This window comes from Serinus canaria, chromosome 3 (genome assembly GCF_022539315.1).
Source record: "Serinus canaria isolate serCan28SL12 chromosome 3, serCan2020, whole genome shotgun sequence".
Lineage (NCBI taxonomy): Eukaryota > Metazoa > Chordata > Aves > Passeriformes > Fringillidae > Serinus > Serinus canaria.
The window spans coordinates 72,972,935-72,993,271 of NC_066316.1; the positions used below are offsets into that span (position 1 = coordinate 72,972,935).

Here is a 20,337-nt window from a genome sequence, read left to right on the forward strand (position 1 = left end):
AGTAGATCATCATGAAAAGTATTTCTTTAACTGACAGTCAAGCAATTCTAACTGGTCTCCAGATGAGCAACGAGAAGCTAGTAGATGAGATGTCACAGTTGTCCTTCACCACTTCTGGCCATTAGCAGGAGTTCAACCTGTTCTGTCATAATCCTGCTGACACTGTACAACAGGTTGTATCGCATTGGCACTGGCTTCCATATGTCAGCACATCTGTGAGCGGTCAACTCAACCAACCATCTCCAAGTCCCCCACTTTTGCCAAGGATATTGCTTGAAGCACATTTTCAAGGAGACGAGAGCACACATCTTTTAGTTGTCAGATCTCTGTGTATCAGCATGGACTAATTCCTTTTTCTTCTCTCATACTGGTTCATAAGTGTAGGAAGTTTCCAGTAAATGCATTGTGAGGTGTAAAATTCCCTCCTTTCTTTTTATTGTTTTTTTGTGTTTCCTCTTGTGGTCCCTCCCCAAAACAAATGCACTAATTTCAAATATTTTTATACAAAACATGAGATATTTAGAATTATATGCAACATTACATAGCATGCTTTGTACATGAATGACAGATTAAATATATTTTAAGCAGTGTTAAAAATGACATAATTTGTCAGTCCAAGTAAATGACAGCCTTACAGGGAATCTTTACAAGTCCCTTTCCGCGCCAATTCACCTTTAAAGTGGTAGCTGTTACATTCCCATCATCCTTGTTTCCATTAAAATCAGGCATATAAAATTTAGTACAGGCCCTGAGAAGCCTAAATGATCTTGTACTTGTAAATGCACTGTGTTCTAATAAAATGAAAAAACCCAAACCAAACCAAAATGAAAAACTTCCATGGCTGAGGTAATTTCCTCCTCTCTAATTTAAGCTAATAAAACTGTTTGGAACATGCAGGTAAATTATTTTACTTTGAAATACAAATTAGTAAATTAATTTGCACCTGAAATGATTTTTGTATACTCATCAGTGGGAGGTTACAGTGCAGTAACAAAAAGTATGTATGAGGCTTTTTCCCGATTTGCATTAAAGATTTAGTTCTGTGAGGTGTCTCTGCAGTGAAAAAAAAGGCCTCCTGTTACAGTGATGAAATTTTTGCTTGCTCCTTTGTCAAGTAATAATTAATTTATCTTCCCTTTTATTATCGTGTGTCTTGAAGAGGTCCTGCTTTTCTTGCCAAAAAATAATAAAATCTCTATTAGCAGCAGGATCCAGAACATGTATGTGTATAGGGTTTTCTTGCTATACTGGAGCTATTAATGTGCCTGTACTGGAGGAGAGGGGCTGAACATACTCATTGAGTCTCACTGCCTTGGGAAAACAAGAAATTTCTCATAAATTATGATAACACTGTGGCTAACTAACTAGATTTCTCAGAATTAAACTGATTTTGGCATCTGAGTTTTTTCAGATTCCTTGACATTCAGTGAGAGGAAACTGTTTTGGCAAATTGAAAAGTGAAACTGTGCATGCATGCAAACATGCATGCAGCTACATATGTTTGGTTTTTTTTTAATGTATGTTGAGTGTTTTATTGGAACCAAAATAAAGGTTCAGTGCTTTTCAGAAAGTATTTGAGATTATATTTTTGAATATAATAAAGTTTAATAAAATCACATGTTTGATTTCTAATAGAAGAAATGATGGCATTTTAGGAATATTAAGCAATATATTTAATTTAAGAGATTATTTCAATTTTTTAAATTTGAAATTAATTTTTGAGTTGACTTGCTCATGAAAAAAAAATTCAATTTCAAAAGAATGCTTAAAAAAAGTTACCCACTCAACTGAATCTAGATTTATAGTAAGCCTCACAGTACAGTAGGATTTATTTGTAAATGTGAACGTGTTGTTTTGCATATGCAGGTCTAGATTTGTTCCACTTAATTTTAGGCATTGACCTTAGCTGAGTTGTCACCTTCAGTCCTTCTCCAGTTACAGCCCACAGTGCCTGTGGGGAGCAGTTCAAAGCTGAGACCCCTGTATAACTCTCCTGCCTGTGCCCATGTCTGCTGTGCCCTAACTTGGCGTCCCAATGCCTTGCCCAGCTTTGCATTTTACTGTTCTGGGCACATTGCACAGCTGGGGTGTTTGCTGTAATTCCTCCTGTCCGTGAGCACAAACTTCTAAGGCAAATCTGAGCAGCTTTACTGTATGAGTGTATGAGGAAGCCTCACTAACCCTTGAAACCCTGAGCAGCTGAAGAGCTCTGCTGGGCAAGTGAGATCATTGTGCGAGGGGAAATACCACTATGTATTTGCAGCTCTGTGTACTGGCTAGCCATAGCATGCAATCCCCAGCTCAGAGTGAAAATTGGTTCAATGTGTGTTTAACAAAATTGAGGAGCTGAGTGAGGGGTTGGTTTTTTTGGCTGATCTGCCAGTTTGATAAAATTCCTGTTTGAGCTGTGCTAATCCAGTTGTCCCCTGTGCTAGGTTTCGGAAGGGGTGCACGTGGTTACACCTGCACGTGCTCACCTCAGTCTGCAGCAAGAGTCACAGCTGCCATTTGGTGGCAATACTGGAAATTCAGGAACCTACCCACTGCAATCCTAAGTAACCTGCTCTAGGGGACCCTGCTTGGGCAGGGAGGTTGGGTTAGGTGACCTCCAGTGGTCTCTTCCAACCCCTTGTGGTGCTGTGGAATCTCATTTTAGATTAAGTAGTTCAAGACTGTAATTAAAGTTCTAAAGGGTAACCTGCCTGGAAAGACAGGTGTAGTTTGGCAGGTCAGTTGCACTTAATGAGAACAGAGATGTCTTAATAGTGAATACTGTTCATTCATTTGGGGTTGAAATATCCTGAAGATTCAAACTGTTAATTGGGAGCCTTCTGGCTGTGGTAAGGAGAAGGATCTGTCCTTAAGGATCATCTTAAGCTATCCATGTACTCATAAGTTTATTTTTTCTAATTTCTGGAAAATGTGATACTTAGAGTACATTAGGTGTTGTGAATAGTAAAAAAAGAATTCAACAGTTCTTGAATAGTAGTGATTGATAGCACTGAGTGGTGTCTCAGAACTGATGCAATATTACTCCTGTGCAGTTGCCTAGAAGATCACCAGTGTAAATGGGAGTGTAGTCAGAAACGGATGTTTTTCCTCTTCTGGCTTCTGAGGGTGATGTGAATGCTGCTGGTGATCTAAAAGGACTGTTTATGCACATTGGAGATTTCTCCTCAGTTGAGAAAAGGGTGAGATAACAAAGGAGGTTAAGCACTTGGAAAATCTTTTTTCTCTCTCTTCCATGTCATTGGGAATGTCTGGTGGTACAGATGTAGTCTGTCAGGGAAGGGCTGCTAGCATGGATGAGACTCTACTGGCAAATCTGTATTTTAGTCAAGCCATACTACATAGAGTCAAACTGCAACCCAGGTTAAAGTGCAGCTTTGTTGGAGAAATTGCCTGCTGGAGCTTCCTAAAACCCCCTGAGGTTCTGCAGGGGTTGTACTTATTTGTACCCCAGCAAAGTGTCTGATGTTGACATTGTCTTGTTAAGAATCTCCCAAGATAATTGAAAATTCTTTACTGTTTTTTTCATAGGGCTCCTCGATTTAAGGGGTTCCAGCAGCAGGACAGCCAGGAGCTTCTGCACTATCTGTTGGATGCAATCAGGATCGAGGAGACAAAAGTAATGTCTTTGTGTGTCTTTTAAAAAGTGAACTACAAGTCATTGCTTAAGTATTCTTCATGTTCCCAATATTTTAAAGATGTACTTTATGAAGCATGAGTGTCTGTTTTCATTATCTTGAGAATTTTTTTAAAAGATTTTTAATTATGTTTATATTGATTTGTTAAAATAGTTGATTGGAATCAAAGTTTCAGTTAGTAGGAGGAATATGATAAATAGAACATGATAACTTTAGGAATCCAAATTGTTTGCCTTTAAAAAAAGGGGAAGGAAAAAAAGGACATTTGAGACATCAAGAAAGTAAAAGTAGGACCTCTGTGTTAGCTGACAAAGTGAATTTTTAAAGCTTTGGATCAAAAATTAGCAGTTCTTAGCTATGGGCCTGCCCATAATTTTAACCAAAAATTTTCACTGGAAATTGTGGGGGGAGGGGGGAAAATCTTGCGAATTTTCTTGTGTCTCTTGAAAGTGTGAAGAACTCCTTGCTTTATCAATAAGGTGCTGCTTTTCATGGCTTAAAATCTACATCCAAGTATGTGAAGTATAGAAGCAGTTTGTTATGTTGAAAATGTCCCTGTGTTGTTTTTTGGTGGGGTTTTTTTTGGTTTTTTTTTTCCTTTTTCTTTTCCTTCATTATTTGTGCTTCATGCATTGTTCATACAAGAAAGGGAGTGTTTGGTTGCTATTTTGACCATATCAGATTTAATCTGACTTAGTCTTGGACCCTTCTTTGTGGTAAATAGCCTTTCTAGGTCTCCTCTAAAGGAAGACCTTAAATCTTGTACTGACCAGCGTACTTCCTCTTCCCTTGTATTTAGTAACCCAATGAGTGTTGTGATCCTGAGCTAAATTATCTCACAGATAAGATGTAAAGCTGTGTCTGAGCCTGGTTCCTGGCACTACAGTAGAGCTGAACAAATCCCCATCCTGCCAGAATACAAATATTTAGTGGTCTTGTCAGCATTCTTGATTATAAACAGAACTGAACTGCAAGAAGAAACAGTCAAACCTTGACACTCATGCTTAGAAAATGATGTTTTGAACATGGCACACAGCAGAAGCGGTTGACTTCAGTTGGAAAACAGTTATTACATTTTTGCAGCAGAGGGAAACTTTGTTATTTTATTTTTTGATTTCCATGTAATAAAAGGTGAAAACTATGTTTTCTTGGTAAAGGAGGAATCACAGAAAGCAGGATTATTACAACAACTAAGCTGCTTCTCCAGGAGGTGCTTGTGCTTTCCCCTCAAGTCAGTCTCCTGTCAGCTTCACCAGTGGATGTGCCATCATTGCAATAACCTGCATTAGCATTTACCTTTTGAATCATTTATTATTAGAGAGCAGTGACAGCTACAGTACCCACCTCAAAAGAGTGATGGAAGATGGTAAGAATTTACAGTGATTTTTGGGTAGTATTTCTGCCACTCCATCAACAGGCAGAGAGATGTGGGTGCCACCCTGCCCTGCAATTACATCCCACTGCTGCCCTAATGGTGCGTGACTACAAACACATCTTTATCACCTCGGGGTGCTCTGCCACTGACAGTACTAGTAAAAGCTCTCTCCCCCTCCCTCTCTCTGTTTTTTTTTTTTCATTACCCCATGTTGCAGGTCTGTAGATGGCAGACAACCAGCTGGGCAAAGGCAGCAGCCTGGCCATCCCTGCTTCCCTATCCCTGTCAGGATTAGTTCTTTTTAAACCTTTAGCTTTGCTGAGAAATACATATAATACATAACATGACACTAGTTATAGGAGCTAACCAAAAATCCTGTTATACTTTTGCCTCTTCTGTGTGGTTTTGTGTTTGTATCTGACACCAGTGCCCAACTTTTTCATATTCCTGAGGGAAAAAGTTAGGAAGTGTACACAAGTGGACTTTTCAGCTAAAAGCTTGGCCATATAACAATAAAGATGACATAGCGTCTGCCGTCTCCAGCAATGTGGGCTGGAGATGGTTTCACACCAGGGCCTGAAGTGGCTGAACCCTGCTGCTAATTGATTAATGTCTGCTGCCATTGTCCACAGCACCCTGCCCATTCAAAGACTATGTCTTTCTTTGACCTAAATAAATGGTTCAACGCACTAATCCCAACAAAAGGGTTGCTTATGGCCCTAAACCCATTTATGGTGCTCAACTTCATGAATTACGTATTGATTAATCCTTTTAGTATATTGTTGGCTTTAAGATGAACAAAGCTGAGCTCGGGGCAGCGGGAGTTAATTCACAAGCCAGGTCACATACTCATAAGGTCGGAGTATGACTTGGTCTGATGGGTGCCTGAACTGGAAACCAAACCTCTGACACTGTCTGTCATCCTCACACTATGGTGATATGTGGCTTGGAAGTGTGCTTTGCTGCCTGGAAACTAGAGCCATCTATTATCTTTTGCTGTTAGGACAGAGGGTTTGAGTTGCCTGCAGAAGGTTTGGTATTTGTCTCTTAGAATGGTACTTAGCTCTAAGTTTGACTTCAGTATTATAAATGTCATTTGCACACCAACAAGGGAGACTCATACACGTTACTAGAGTCTGTGGATCAGAGAGACAGGACATTTGCCAGGAAAAAGGAAAGCACAGGTCATGCATGCTAGCTAGAGTCAGGGGACCTGATTCATCCTCCTGCTTCCCTCTCTGCAGCATGTCAGAGGTTGGGCTTTTTTACCAGCCCATGCAGTTCTGCTGCCAGGAATACAAAGCCTCTTCACTTCCAGGCAGTTGAAAAATAACAGGGAGAAGCCCCCCCTGTCTGGAGGGGCAGCTACAACTCATTAATTTTCTTCTTTCTGATCCTTCTTTCAAAACTGTAGTTTTTAGGAATTTTGGTTTTTTTTAGCAAATGTTGGTAACATTTACATGAATTCATAAGAAGTTTTCATTCTCTTCTAAGGTTTTCTAACATACGTCTGAAGTGTCTGAAGTGGCAGTGTTAGAAAATAAACAGAAGTGATAAAAATACTGCCCAAATGCAGTCACTGCAGTTTGGCTAGTGAAAGGCTCTTAGCTGCCTTCCAAGTATTTTGTATCCTAGTCAATCAGTGTTAAGTCCATTTGCAGTGGGACAGATGGATCGCATTAGTTCACTGGAAGTCTCATAGCTTCTTGGTAACCTGTGAAGTGCCCTATGATGGTTCCCTTTTAAGAGAAGGAAATTTTTGGGTTATTATTATAGTTAAGCTCATGAAGTTTTGACATTGTTAGTGAATGACAACAATAGTTTTCCAATATTAAATTACGTTTATTTTATGGAAATAAGACAAGATAAAGTCTAATCATATATGATTAGTTTTTAGAATGTTTACACTTAAAATACTTGGTTTTATTTTTACTTTTAGCGTATACAAACTGGTATCTTAAAAGCATTCAATAACCCAACTACTAAGACAGCAGATGAAGAAACCAGAAGAAAAGTCAAAGGTATGCAACTCTTTATTGAAAACTTCTAAACCTGCACTAGTATTTAAATACCATTTTCTTCTGAACTGCCTGTTGGGAACAGGAGATCTGAAGTGCTGTAATGGCCAGGCTTTATTCTGTGTTACTCTAGTGCCGCCTAGTGCATACCTAAAGTGTAGAGAGCTTAGCGTGTGCCGACTTGCATCTGTGTATCCAGGAGAAAGGCTCCCCAGTGTTAATCCATCTCTTAATAATAAGTAGAATTTAATTTTGTTTTCTAAAGTAGCCTAAACTATATTTGTTACATAGTCATAATTATTTTATACTCAGAGGCCGCGTTCCATAAATAAAACTGATTTCTGTCAGTTGACTGGTACTGTGAGCACTCTAAATACAATTGCAAAGTGAAGATAGACAGCTGTTTCTAAAGAAGGCTTTTTTTTTTTTCAAAAGAAGTAGTTTTTGTGGTTTTTTTTTTCCATATGTTTCTTTATTCAGTAGTTCTAATTTGGGGGATTTTGTTTTAATTAAAGTCCTAATGATTAAGATCTTTTGTAAGTCATCCTTCCCAAATCTGCAAAAGTTGAGGCATAAAGATGAAAAGGATTTTGTTATATTTTAGAGCTTTATAGTTGCAAATACCATTTTGAAAGGGCGAGAATCTCTCTGCTTACCCCAGTGTCTATATCAAGGCAATGCAATATTATTTATTCAAAAGAAAACTGAGATATAAAAAGCTTTTATTAAGAGATACACTATTATTACTCTGTTACAGAAGATGGGGAAGGGAAGGATAAAAGGGAACCTTCTCACTAAAATATTTTTAAATGTTGACATAACACAGTATATGATGTATTAGTTATTGTATTGTGTTCAAAACATTTTGAATATGTTTAAAATTGTGCTTTCATAATATATCTTGGAAAGAATTTTGTTGTACTTATAGTGTGGCATTGGATGTGTTATTTTTCACATTTAAAAAAAGCAATGTTTTTTCAGCATATGGAAGAGAGGGTGTGAAGATGAACTTCATAGATAGAATCTTTGTTGGTGAATTGACTAGCACTGTCATGTGTGAGGAATGTGAAAATGTAGGTATTCTGGAATTTGGTTTGATGTGGAATAGATCACATACTGGTTTGATTACATTGTCTTGAAAGTATAAAATTGTGTTGCCAATTTTATACTTGTTTGTTTGTTTGTAAAAACAAGATTCTATTGAAAGTTTCTCATTTGAAATTATTTATTCCTTCTTTAAAGCATTATCCTCCCAGACGTAAGAAGAGGGATCCTTTGAATTCAAAAAGGATTCAAGTACTGGGCTTGATTTTACATCTGACTTAAGGCTGGAGGTTCCAAATTCTATAATCATATGTGTTACACGCCTGTGTTATTTGATATTTTTGAAACACCTATTTTAAAATGTAAATCCTCTTGCCTGCTCTTCTGGGATACACCTGAAAATTGGAAATTACTTACTTTGAATTAGAATGAGTGGGAAAATGCTAAAACTACTTATTTTTCTTTGAAGTATTTTTTATAATTAACATAATAATCCTAATGAACAGTATATTCCTTTCATAATTAATATTACTGACATTCCATCATAAATGCTTCCCATGATCCTTATAATTTCTTTTAAGTTTGACAGAGAAAAATCTTAATTGCATGACTTTTTAAATTGAATGTTACATTTGTGTTTGGTTTAAAACATTCTATTTCATATTATAGAGTTTAAGTAAATTAATCAATCTGAAAAATTAAGCACAGTCCTGCAGTGCCAGGTAAACTTCCCTGTGTGTGATGTGCAAATTACTCTTCGATGTGCTACTAGTACCAATGAAGAACTTTGACCATATGAAAAATAGAGGCTGTATGTATTTTGCATGTCTCATGTATTTTTGCTGGCTTCTTATATTCTGCCTGCACAGGACTTGAGAATATGCTAGCTTGTAGCCCTTTGAGGAAGAGTTTAGAGTTGATTTTCCTTTGCCTGCACTGGCAGGATATTTTTGATTCATGTTTGTTCATGCAAAGCGACACTTTAGAGGTACCCCTGTTTGAACATGGCTCTCCAGGCAGGCAGTCAGTCACCAGAGCTGCCTGCTTTTGATCTCATTTATTGCTTTACTGGAACCTAAACATTCCTGAGTCCCTCGCACAACAGGTAAAAATAAGCTTGCAGTCCATACCAAATGTCACAGGTGGAAGTTGGGGTCACAAATACAAGAAAAGGGACATGGTGACAGTAATTGATGGCATGGCTGTGACTTTAGTGTACAACATGATTTTTATTTCCTTTTTTAAGGTTTTGTTTTTCACAGTCTTTTCAGAGGTAAGATAAGTCAGTTTTGGAAGGAATTCGAGCACAGCAAGGGAGAGAGCCTAAGGAACTTAGTGATAAAGGCAGATGGAAAGTGCTGAAAGAGATTGTCTTTAGGTACGCTTTGCAAGATGTTTCCAGCTTATACATGGCAAAATGAAACCTCAGTACAAAAAAAGAGGTTGGTTTATTTCAAGTCCCTTTTCCCCTGTAATTGGATTTATTTTACTAATTAGTATATGGTGTCAAAAAATCTAACAAAGCTTTTGACTGTAACCAATAGGACTGAATTAATAATGTTAACTGAGAGCATGAAGTTAGAACCTGTTACTTAACTGTCATTAACCAGTCCTTGCTGCATAACAGCTCAAACACCTGTGCAGAAGTGTCCTGAATCAGGAAACTCTAAAAGGTAGCTTTCTACAAAAGGGTACCACAGAGGCCCACTTGAAAATCCATCTGGAGCTCAGAGAAAGTGAGCACCACACTGCTTCAAGTCAGTTCATGCCCAGATTGATGGCCTTGTCCTTTACCTCTACATGCTGAAGTTTTGTGTGAAGTTAGAAAGAAAATTAGAGCTAACTTCATAAATTTTTTAAAAAGTTAGTAGGAAGTTCTTCATTGTAGTTTCATACATCTTGTAAGTAATTAGCTTTTTGTATAGCTTTTGATAATAAATTGATTAAATAAAGGGATCTATGTACTAAACCCATATTCCGTTCTTTGCGTTTAAGTGCATTTTCTCTTTTTCTTCAAGATTTCAACAGTAAAAGAACCTTTCATTGATCTTTCGCTTCCTATAATAGAGGAGAGGGTAAGAAACAGAATATGTAATAAGTAACTATTGCTTCCAGTGGATTGTTTTTAATAGCCTTATGAAGATATTTATCTGTATACACTTAGTTTTGATTTAAGCCTAAAAATGTAACCTTGTCCATAAATACATGTACTATTATCCATCTATTCATTATATGATTTTCTTTATATATACATATATATATACACATATATAGGCATGCAATGTCATAAGTGCATATCTTTAAATTAGTCCAAATTTGCATCAAATACCCATAGTAACCCACAGAATATATATGTCAGAGATTACTGAGATTAGCTTAATTTAATAGTATGTACTTATTATGTACTTATATAAATAGAATGATTATTAGCTTTTTTTTTTTTTTTTTTGAGGTCCAGAGAGTCAGATTCTAACCTATTGGTTTGTATCTAGAGAACCTGAGTCCCTTGGGCTGATGTTTACCTACAGGATGAGACACTTTAAAAATGGATATTTGAATTTATTTATTCTGGTGTTCTCAGCACTTTATGGTTTACCTCCACTAGCTGCAGAGGAACACAGTTCCTTTGAAGGCATAAGCTATATTTCAGGATTTGGGCTTTTAATTTGAGAGTAGTGGGTGTGGGTTGGGAATGGTTCTTCCTCCATCCTGCACGTACTCATCTACATTTAACGGAGAGTAATTAATGTAATATTTATTTCTGTATAAAATGTATTTTTCTCCAAACACCAGTTTTTCTTCATTATCAGTTCTTCATCTTTGTTGGTGCACTGAGTGCAGATGCCTGTGGGAGTTAAGGCTTTAAGAGCATATGTATGGTATTACATACAGAAATTTTGTATCATTCCTATTCCTTGTGGCTTTCAGTTGAACCTTCAGAGACACTGAAAGTGAGTTTATGAGTAAAAAAAAGAATTAGGAAGCAGCCTTGTAACGCAATTCAGTAAGCCATTTAATTGGTTTTATGTAGGTTGCTGCTTTCGAAAAGAAAGGAAAAAAAAATCCACCAACATTCATCTTTTTTATAGGTTGCAAAGGAATACAAAATTGACATGTTGCCTTTCCTAATTTCCTGTCTAATTTCTTAGGTTGCAAAACCTGTGCCCTTGGGAAGAACAGGTAAAAGTAAAAGTGTACAGGAGGCAGATCTTGGTCAGTATAATTGTTCTTCTATCAGTACTCTGAATAATCAACCCAAAATTGTCAAGAAACACACTTTAACAAAAGATAAGGTAAGAACTTAACTACTCACACTAACCAGTCATCCTGAGTTAACTCAAGTTTCTAGGGTGACTGAGAACTTCTAGGGAATTTTGATACATGTCAGTGGGGTTTTTTAGTATACATACAGCTGACATAGTCTTGTTTTAAAATATTGAGGTCATCATAAGAAGCTTGAGAACTGATAGTCATTGGTAACCATTTAGCTTTCAGTTACAGGGTTTCATTTATAAGGAAAAAAAAAATCTGCAGGCTAGTTTCAATTCATATTGCTTTTGGGACTGTTGCAAGGGCCTGTGCTCTGTGGAGTACCATAAAAACCCTCCTGAATCAAGTCCTAAAACATTAAGCACATGTAAAGAAAAAATACAATGTATAAAATACAACATATAAAATACAAAATATAAAAGAATGATAGGAGAAGAGAATGAGACAGAAGTAGGAAAAGGACATGAGGTAGAAACAAAGGAAAGGATGGAAAGAAGTAGTGCAGAAACTGATTGTTATAGAAGAAAAGGCCTAAAACTCAAACTGTTGAGATGAATGGAAGGATTCCCATTGGTACCACTGGAATTTTGATCCAATTCAAATAAAGCAAAATAAAAAAAAAAGGGAAGAAAAGTTGCTAGTTTCTTTTGGAAAGTAGCCAAACAAAAGAAGGCAAGAAAAGAGTCCTGAACATTTGCAAATCACCTAAAATTATGACAGCTTTGTGGGTTTGGTTTTCTAAATCTTTAGGAGTAGTTTTCTGTGAAAGCAATCTTTTGCTTCTTCTTGCAATCTTGATTAAAAAAAAAAAAAGTCAAATTCAGGTAATATTGAAACCAGCAAACATCTTCCTAAGGATGCCTTAGTTAATTCTATGATAAACGCTTGTAAGGCGAGTTGAATTTTTCCTGGAGCTGCTCATCAACTAAGGCCTCTCATGGGAGATCATAGGAGTAGCTTAAACTTGAGGACCTTTTAGAAGCTTAAATTAGATTAAGAGAATGCCACTTCAAATGTGCCATCTACAGCTGTCACAAAGTGAAAGTAATTTGTTGTGGGAAGTATTGATCTCATAGTAAGTATAAGCTGACTTAGTTGACTGGGATGTAGGTTTCTAATACTAAGTTAGTTTAAAAACATCTTAAGGAAATCAGCTATCTTAAACATGAGAGATGGAAAATATAGAACAATATAACCCCCCAATAATTTGCTTTGCATTTGTCATGTTTTGAAATATTTGTTTGCTTACAAATCTGCTTCCTGTTTCTCCCCTCTATTACTGAATTAATAATGCCATAATTTACAGAATCAATTGAACCATGAGAGACGGCTTGCCAGAAAAGCTTCCTCAAAGGAAGAAGAAAGAAGTCCTGTTATAATGCAGGAAAAAGCCAAAAAGCTTGAGCTGGAAGGTAGCTCTGGCATCCAGTACTCCAAAGACCCCTGTGCAGAGGCAGCTGTCAACGGAAGCCAGACGGAGGGCAGTGAGAAGGAAGCCAGCCGCTCTGAAAGCAGCTTTGATGCAGACAGTGAAGCCTCAGAAAGCGAAAGTGCTTCTAAGCAAACAGCTTTGAGCCCACCCAGCAGCGTGTCTGGTGTGCACGTCAACCACTTAAACCCTAAAACGCCGCACAAGCCAAGTGACAGCAACGAAGAGATGATTTCCAGTTCCATATCCAAGCTTAGCTTCTGCGATCCTGTAAATGAGGATAAAAAGTCAAGTTGTGGAGATCCAGCTTTGGGTTTATCAAATAATTCCATGTTCTCAGTAGGCAAATCCTCTCTATCCCAAAACCCTCAAAATGCTTTCCAGACACTTTCCCAAAGCTATATAACTAGCTCAAAGGAATGTTCTGTTCAGTCCTGCCTTTACCAGTTCACCTCTGTAGAGCTCTTAATGGGGAACAACAAGCTTTTATGTGAGAGCTGCACGGAAAGGAAACAGAAGTATCAGAAGAAAACCAACTCCACAGGTAAAGCATTTGTACCTCTGGACAGTTTCCAGCATTGCCTCCCAAAGCCTGGGTGCTGGCTGCTCTTCCATTACTCCAGCATGGGCCTCCCTGCTGTAGTTAAATAGGAAATGTCTCCCCAAACAAAATTTATTTGTAATAATTTAAAACTTCATCAGGCAATGGCAACAGGACTAATTTTTATATTAGAACATAATGGTAGATGTAACACAGAATTCATTTTGCATCTTTATTCTATCCAAGATAAAGAATTTCAAGATGACTGTAAACTGAGTATGTGCATTGCTCGATACTAATCTTCGCTGCTGTTTCTGTTCCTTACAATCCTCAAAGCTTTGAAATATATGCTGTAATATTTGGCCTCAGTAGCTTACATACTCAGTGAAGTAATGTAATTATGTATGGAAAAGAGGCAAAAAAAGAGAGTTGAAATGAAGAGAGGAAAAAAATTCCAAAAATTTGTAAGAATGGAAATGAGAGAGAAGTACCTTCTTGTGACAATGTTTTTCTCAATGCTTTTATATCCCAAGCAGATCATTAGAGTTCACTGAATAAGAAAAACAACATAAATTTAATGAAAAATCAACATTTTAGAAGGACTGGAGGATTGGGGTTTTTTTTAAATATAGAAATTCAGAAGAATAAAAAAATTAAGCTCTTCTGATAATTTGTAAATGCAATAAAGGGAGTTCATATAATAATAAAAATTTGCCTGTTTGCTCTACATTTATAGATACATTTTACAGATAAAATTTAGGCATGAGTAAATTCAGACAAATTATTTGTATTTTATAGTCATACCTTTAATCATCATTGGACTATAAGTGCCATATAAATAACACTTTGGTTCCATGGGCACCATGGAAAAGCAAAATCAATTCACAATTACTCATTACTTGTTTTTTCCTTCTAAAGCAAAAGATGTAAGAGGCCACCCAATCAAACATTAAGTGCTCCATTATACCTCAAATGAACTATTTTATTTTGAACATATGTAAAACCAGTAAATTAGTTTTTTCAGCAAAACCAAATTCTAGTGGTATGTTCTCTTTTACGTGGAGCTTTTCTGTGGAGCTTTCACTGTGGTACTTTTGGTAAGCGCCCTGTGTCCGTGCCTTCTGCACCACAGGGAGTTTGGATGCCCCATATCCCAATCCTGAATGCTGAAGCCAGCAGGTGAGGAAGCTTCCTGAGGTAGACAGCCCTCCCCAGACCTTTCTCTTAAATAAGTATAAAGTATGCAGTCATGCAGAAAGAACTGAAGAATGGAAAACTAAACTCTTAGTGATTAGGACATTAACACAGATAAAGAGACTTGTGCCTTGCAGTTTTTATCCAGGGATCATCCATTTATTTTAGGCTTTAACAGGAAAGTTGGGTGATATAGTAACAAAAAATGTAGGTATCTCAGTGTGTAAGCTGACCTAGATAGTGGACAGGCTTCCAGCTTCTGATCTAATTTGCACAAGACTGGCTAAACTAATGCTCAGATTTCACAGATTATGTTTATTAATAACTAGAAAAATGAGAAAATATTTTTTGTTAATCCACAAAATTTCACTTGTGTTTTATTTAACAAGTATAGAACCATCACAGCATAGATCTGTTCTGTCAGACGTTTAGAAACTACTTTTAAAATTCCATATGACTGCCTTCACTTTACATATTATTTTGATATTCATAAATACAGAAAAGAAGATGGAAGGAGTCTACACAAATGCTCGGAAACAGCTGCTGATTTCTTCAGTCCCTGCTATTCTTATTCTCCACCTGAAAAGATTCCACCAGGTAAGAAGCTAAATCCCTCTTGTATATTCCTCTGCCCCCCTGGTGGACAAGCAGTTCTTCAAGTGTCACTGTGAATCCCAATACTGCCTTTTTAGATGGAGACCTGGTAGAAGCATTGTTTGAAACATGATGATGTTTGTTGTGATTATTCTAACACCTTCAGAGTACATTTAGCCATCCTGATGTATCCAGGTAAACCCCTCGTGTGTCAGTCATGTTACATGTAGCACTGTATGGGAAACATAACAAGATTTAAATCAGTTAAAATCTTTCTCTTGGATTTGGTTAATTTTAATGGTATAGTGCTACACCTTAGCTTTAAAAAGCTACCTCGTAAAAATATTTATTTTACAGTTTGATTTTTTTTTTCTTTTGAAGGCTGGTTTGAGTTTACGGAAAGTAAACAGGCATGTGGATTTCCCATTGATTCTAGACTTAGCACCATTTTGTGCTGCATCTTGCAAGGTACCATATAAAATCTTTATTTTTATTGTACTTCAGCAGTTGGTGTCCTGACCACAAGTTAAATTGGATTGATGATGATGATTTTTATTTAAATTGTAGAGTGAATTTTTCAGATAGTGTCCTGAGATCAAACTGTAACTGTGTGCAATCCTATTTATATCAAGAATATCATAGATGTTAGCTAATATTAGTTAAGCTGTGGTGCCCTGGTGGTGTTGGTGCACATAACAGCATTAAGGACAAGTAATTACTGCCTCTCTGGTAACTAAATTAGTAAGACTACTTAGTACTTGTAATAGAGGTAATTTGCTTTTGGAAATGCTGTGGATGGCTGTTTGCCTCTTTTGGAATCATACTGCTGATAGCTACTTAACATGCCAGTAGAATTTACTGTGAAATAATTCACCTTTGTTTTCTGTGCTTCTGGGAATGCAGAACGTTGTGGATGGTGCAAGAGTGCTGTATAGTCTTTATGGAATAGTGGAGCACAGTGGCTCAATGAGAGGGGGTCATTATGCGGCATATGTGAAAGTCAGGACATCCTCCAAGAAATTGCTGGAGCATATTTCTACCACTAAAACTGTTCTGGGTATGTACAAACAGAGCTTTCTTTCCTTTACTGTAAACCAAAAGTAACTGTCTATGGGGATTTATAGCAAATAAATTTTTAGCTGAGAATAATTGTGGTTTTTAGACAAGTTGTAGAAACCCCTTCCCAGGATGTGCTCTAGGCCAGGCTGGATGGAGCTCTGAGCAGCCTGGGCTAGGGAAGGTGTCCCTGCCCATGGCACAGCTGCTAGAACTAGATGATCTTTGAAGTTTCTTTCAACCCAAACCAACCTATATTCTATTAATTATTCTTTTTAGTTGTTGTTGCACACAATGCATATCCTACTTCTGCTATTAAAGCCATATAGAACTGAGTGAATAATGGAATTTTGATTCAGCTATTAAACAGATAAATGAGGGAAAACTTTCCTCTCTTGCCTACTCAAAATAATACATCCTGATGAATAGTTGTGCCTGGTAAAATTTAATTATTTGCTGATATTTGATATCGGAAAATGGTTTAGTACACCAGTCAAATAAATTACATTAAATTAAATTACATTTTCTGAATATTTGAGCATTTTATGTATCTTAGGTATTTTAGGAAGGGAATTTTTTAATACTTAAAAATCTGGAATACTCTGGTTTAATGTGAACCAGAACTGCTTGTGTTGTAGTATAACTTCCTGTTGAAACTCAGCAAGCTGTACTGGAAATGTCTTAGGCTTTGTAAAAAAAAGTGAAAAACGCCATGGTAGCATTCATTCCTAGGCATTCCTAGGAATGAATTGGTCTTCCACCAATTTCTCTTACAGTGCTCTTTGACATGTAAGTTTCAAACTGAATAGCAGACTGTATCTAAGTAATGACTTACTTTTCCTACATTAGAAGCTTCTCTTGCTTTTTGAAATAGCCACTGTATTTGCTTGATGATGTTGTGAAAGACAAGAATAATAATTTTTTTTCTTCTGCATTTCAGGTTTGAAAGAAGCCATGGGAGCATCAGGAGGACAGTGGGTGTACGTTAGTGATGCCCATGTTCAGATGGTTCCAGAATCAAGAGTACTAAATGCACAAGCATATCTACTTTTTTATGAAAGATTATTACTATAATTCTTAACAGTTTAATTTCAAAGAAGATAGTGTTATTTAGTTTATCTTATTTAAAGCTGCAGTGGTAAGAGTACCTGTAAATATTGTGCCTTTATCTTGTAGAGAATTTATCATATTTTGACTCTGAATTTCAGTTAAACTATTATAAATATCTGAATGATTCTCTTAAAGTATGCACTTTGCCAAACATGTAAAATTCCTGGGTTCAAGAAAATGCAGTACCATTAGAATGTAAGATGATGTCCTATCCTACTGAAGTCTAGGGAAAGTTTGTTTTTGATTATAATAAAGATAAGCTTTTGCCCATAGTTCTAGAACAGTTGAGAATAGAAATACTGATAGTGCTAAGTGCCTGGATTTGCTGGTGTACAGTAACAATACAAAGTGTTCAACTTCTTCTGATCCAGTCCAGACCCTTCCTGTCACTGGGTTGGATGTCAGCTGTTAAGATTTCTGCAAACAAGAGCCTGTCAAATAGTGTCGCTTCCATGTGTAGTAATTGGAAAGCAGAGTCCTTCCAGAATGGAGTGACAACAGCTGTCTCTGGGTAGTGCTTCAGTGCACTTTCCTGATAAGAGCTGGGAATAGATTGGGAAAACATGGCTTCTAAATAGTAAATCCTCAGATACCCAGTACCCTTTCAGTTGTCTCCAACTGGTATAGCAATGTACTCCTGTTTCAATATAAATATGTACTTGGTGTGCATAAGTATATCCTCTGAGATATATACACACACCATAAATCCATCAATAGATATTGTCATTTTACCTTCTAGGAAAGAGAATTGCAAATAATTTCTGTATTTAGTAATTTTTCATAACTTCACAGTTATGACAATGTACAGCATATAAGCTTGTGTATGTACAGAGTTTAAGCGTAATTCAGTAAATTCTGTTACTTTTGGTTCCAAACATGAACTTGTTTATCTGTTCCTGAATACTTTTCTCACAGGAGTAATAAACTATAAATTATTTTTGCACTGTGTGTGTGAGTTGGACAGTAAATGATGACTTTTGCCCTCTGATACATGTCTGGACTTCCTTTTGTCAGCAGTGGGGGACAGCAGGAGTCCTAGTGGCAGAACTGGTTTCTGTAGACTGTGTGACTGCCCTGTTTTGGGGTGTTACTTCCGTTGGTAATTTCTCATTTCCATCCCAGAGAGTAACAGATACATTCTAAGGTCAAGACCTGATGACTACTTGAAGTTATGTGGTAATTAAATTATTTAATAAGCAGTTACTTAAATACAAATTACTTTTGTAACAGTTCCATCCTGTATGACTTCCTCTTTGGTAGAGAAAAAAATGTTAATATATGTGTACTGTTTTCATTTATGGTAATGTTTTTTAAATGAAAAGACATGCTGTCCCTATTACTGTCTGTACCACATGTTGTCATACCTACCTGCCTGACTCTATTCTCTACTTCTGTTTCAGAGCTTCATCCCACTTGCATTCCCTCTTTTGCATAAGAAAATGGCACAACCTGCTAGAATTGTATTTGCTCAACTGCTGAGGTGTATCTTACAGCCACATGACTTGCACATTCTTGTATAGGCACTAGGGATTGTTAGGCCATAAAACTGATAGTCATAATCACAGCATTTTATTTTCCTCCTCTGTTTAGATCAAAATTAGGCTATGTGTTTTGGGCAAAACTATGTTTTTTTTCCTTGTACAAATTAAAATTGTCTCAGTCTATCTAAAAGTAGTAAAAATCAGAGAAACCAAGCAGCCAGCTTTAGCTATGTGTATTCCAGCTAACAACATCTTAACCTAAGTCTAGACTAAGAAAGAAAGATAATGTTTAGATGAGAGTTGGTTAAAATACCATAATTCTCTTCTAGCTCCTTATCTTCCCATACCATTCATCCACCTACACACACCTTTTTCCTCTTTGTATGTAAGCAATCAAAACTCAGAATTCGTTCCAGGCAACAAATGTAGCAAAAAAAAGTTGTAGCAAATGGCAACTAAGTATCACTTCTGTGACACAGTCTTGCTAGGAGGATGCCTGGAGTGGATCCTCCACCCTAAAGCACACAGAGTGAGTAGCTGACACCTGATCTTGCTCTCTTTGCTAACTTCAGGAAAACTACTGAATTTAAGTACCTGTATTACTCTACTTTTTAGCCTAGAACTACTTCTCTAGACTGCACAACTAGGAGAGAAACAGAATGAGGTTCTTAATCTGTTACTTCTTACTTTTAATGGTATTTTCAGGAAATTTCTAAGGTGCTCTTTGCTCCTTTTTAACTGAAGTTTACAAGATGTTTGCTGAAATTTTCTCAAATGGACATAACTACCTAGAATGTCATAAAAGATGACATTCTAGATAGTTATGTCCATTTGGGAAAAAGATTTGTCCATAAAAGAATGAATAAAAGATGTTGGCAGGATTATTTTCTCATTAACAGCCAGGGAACATTTACTTTTATTTACAGGTATTTTATGGAACATAGAAGGTGCCATGAAAAAGAGCCAATGCCTTTATTCAGGATAGCCATCACTGTTGCTCCTGGATGAGGTGTTCTGAGCTGAAATAAAAAGCTACGTTGGAAGGAACTCTGTAAGCCTTGAGTCAGGAACAGGTATGAAGATATGCTAGAAGGAAGCATTCTCTAAAAATGAAGGCAATAGACGAAGTTATGTCTTCAAAATTAAAAAACTGATGGCCAGGGCAAGATGTCACACACAATTTTAGATGCAAGTCACAGCGTCTTTTACACAGACCTAAGTTATTTTGTGTAAAGTTTGGCTCTAAAGAAACTACATAAGTGTGTATACTGAAGACTTCTTATAATTCCTTATCAAGAATTGGAAAAGAAGCTCAAAGCATTCTGGGAAAACAAGAGATATACATCTATACATCTCTCTACAAAAGATATACATCCTATATGTGCTAGAATGTTACATATGATTCTAGAGTCAAGAGCTGGCAGTTTCCTGCAACTACCAGATGTGTGAATGCTGTTGAAAAGCTGGATGTTTTCAGAATTTAAGAGAAGGGCTTGAAAGTTTAAGACTCTCCTTAAAATGTTTTATGTTACCAACCAAAAATCTCTTCAGGCCCACAGCATGTACTCTTTACAGAGC

The 20,337-nt window shown here is 36.8% G+C and overlaps 1 protein-coding gene across 7 annotated transcripts in view; it reads left to right on the forward strand.

Annotated features, from left to right (window-relative positions):
- The window catches only part of USP45 (ubiquitin specific peptidase 45), a 48,152-nt gene extending 29,931 nt beyond the window's left edge, over nt 1–18,221 (forward strand). For 2 of the 7 annotated variants that reach the window (XM_050972626.1, XM_030236364.2), the window contains exons 9-18: nt 3,541–3,628; nt 6,962–7,043; nt 8,022–8,113; nt 10,103–10,159; nt 11,234–11,377; nt 12,661–13,327; nt 15,018–15,115; nt 15,494–15,580; nt 16,016–16,169; nt 17,109–18,221. In XM_050972626.1, the coding sequence (XP_050828583.1) occupies nt 3,541–3,628; nt 6,962–7,043; nt 8,022–8,113; nt 10,103–10,159; nt 11,234–11,377; nt 12,661–13,327; nt 15,018–15,115; nt 15,494–15,580; nt 16,016–16,169; nt 17,109–17,242 (1,603 nt within the window). In that variant the 3' untranslated portion in view covers nt 17,243–18,221. Of the gene's footprint in view, nt 1–3,540; nt 3,629–6,961; nt 7,044–8,021; nt 8,114–8,282; nt 10,160–11,233; nt 11,378–12,660; nt 13,328–15,017; nt 15,116–15,493; nt 15,581–16,015; nt 16,170–17,108 lie in introns of those variants that run through there. The other 5 variants (XM_050972627.1, XR_007777165.1, XR_007777167.1 and 2 more) reach the window with 5 other exon arrangements.
- Nucleotides 18,222–20,337: the final 2,116 nt, after the last annotated feature.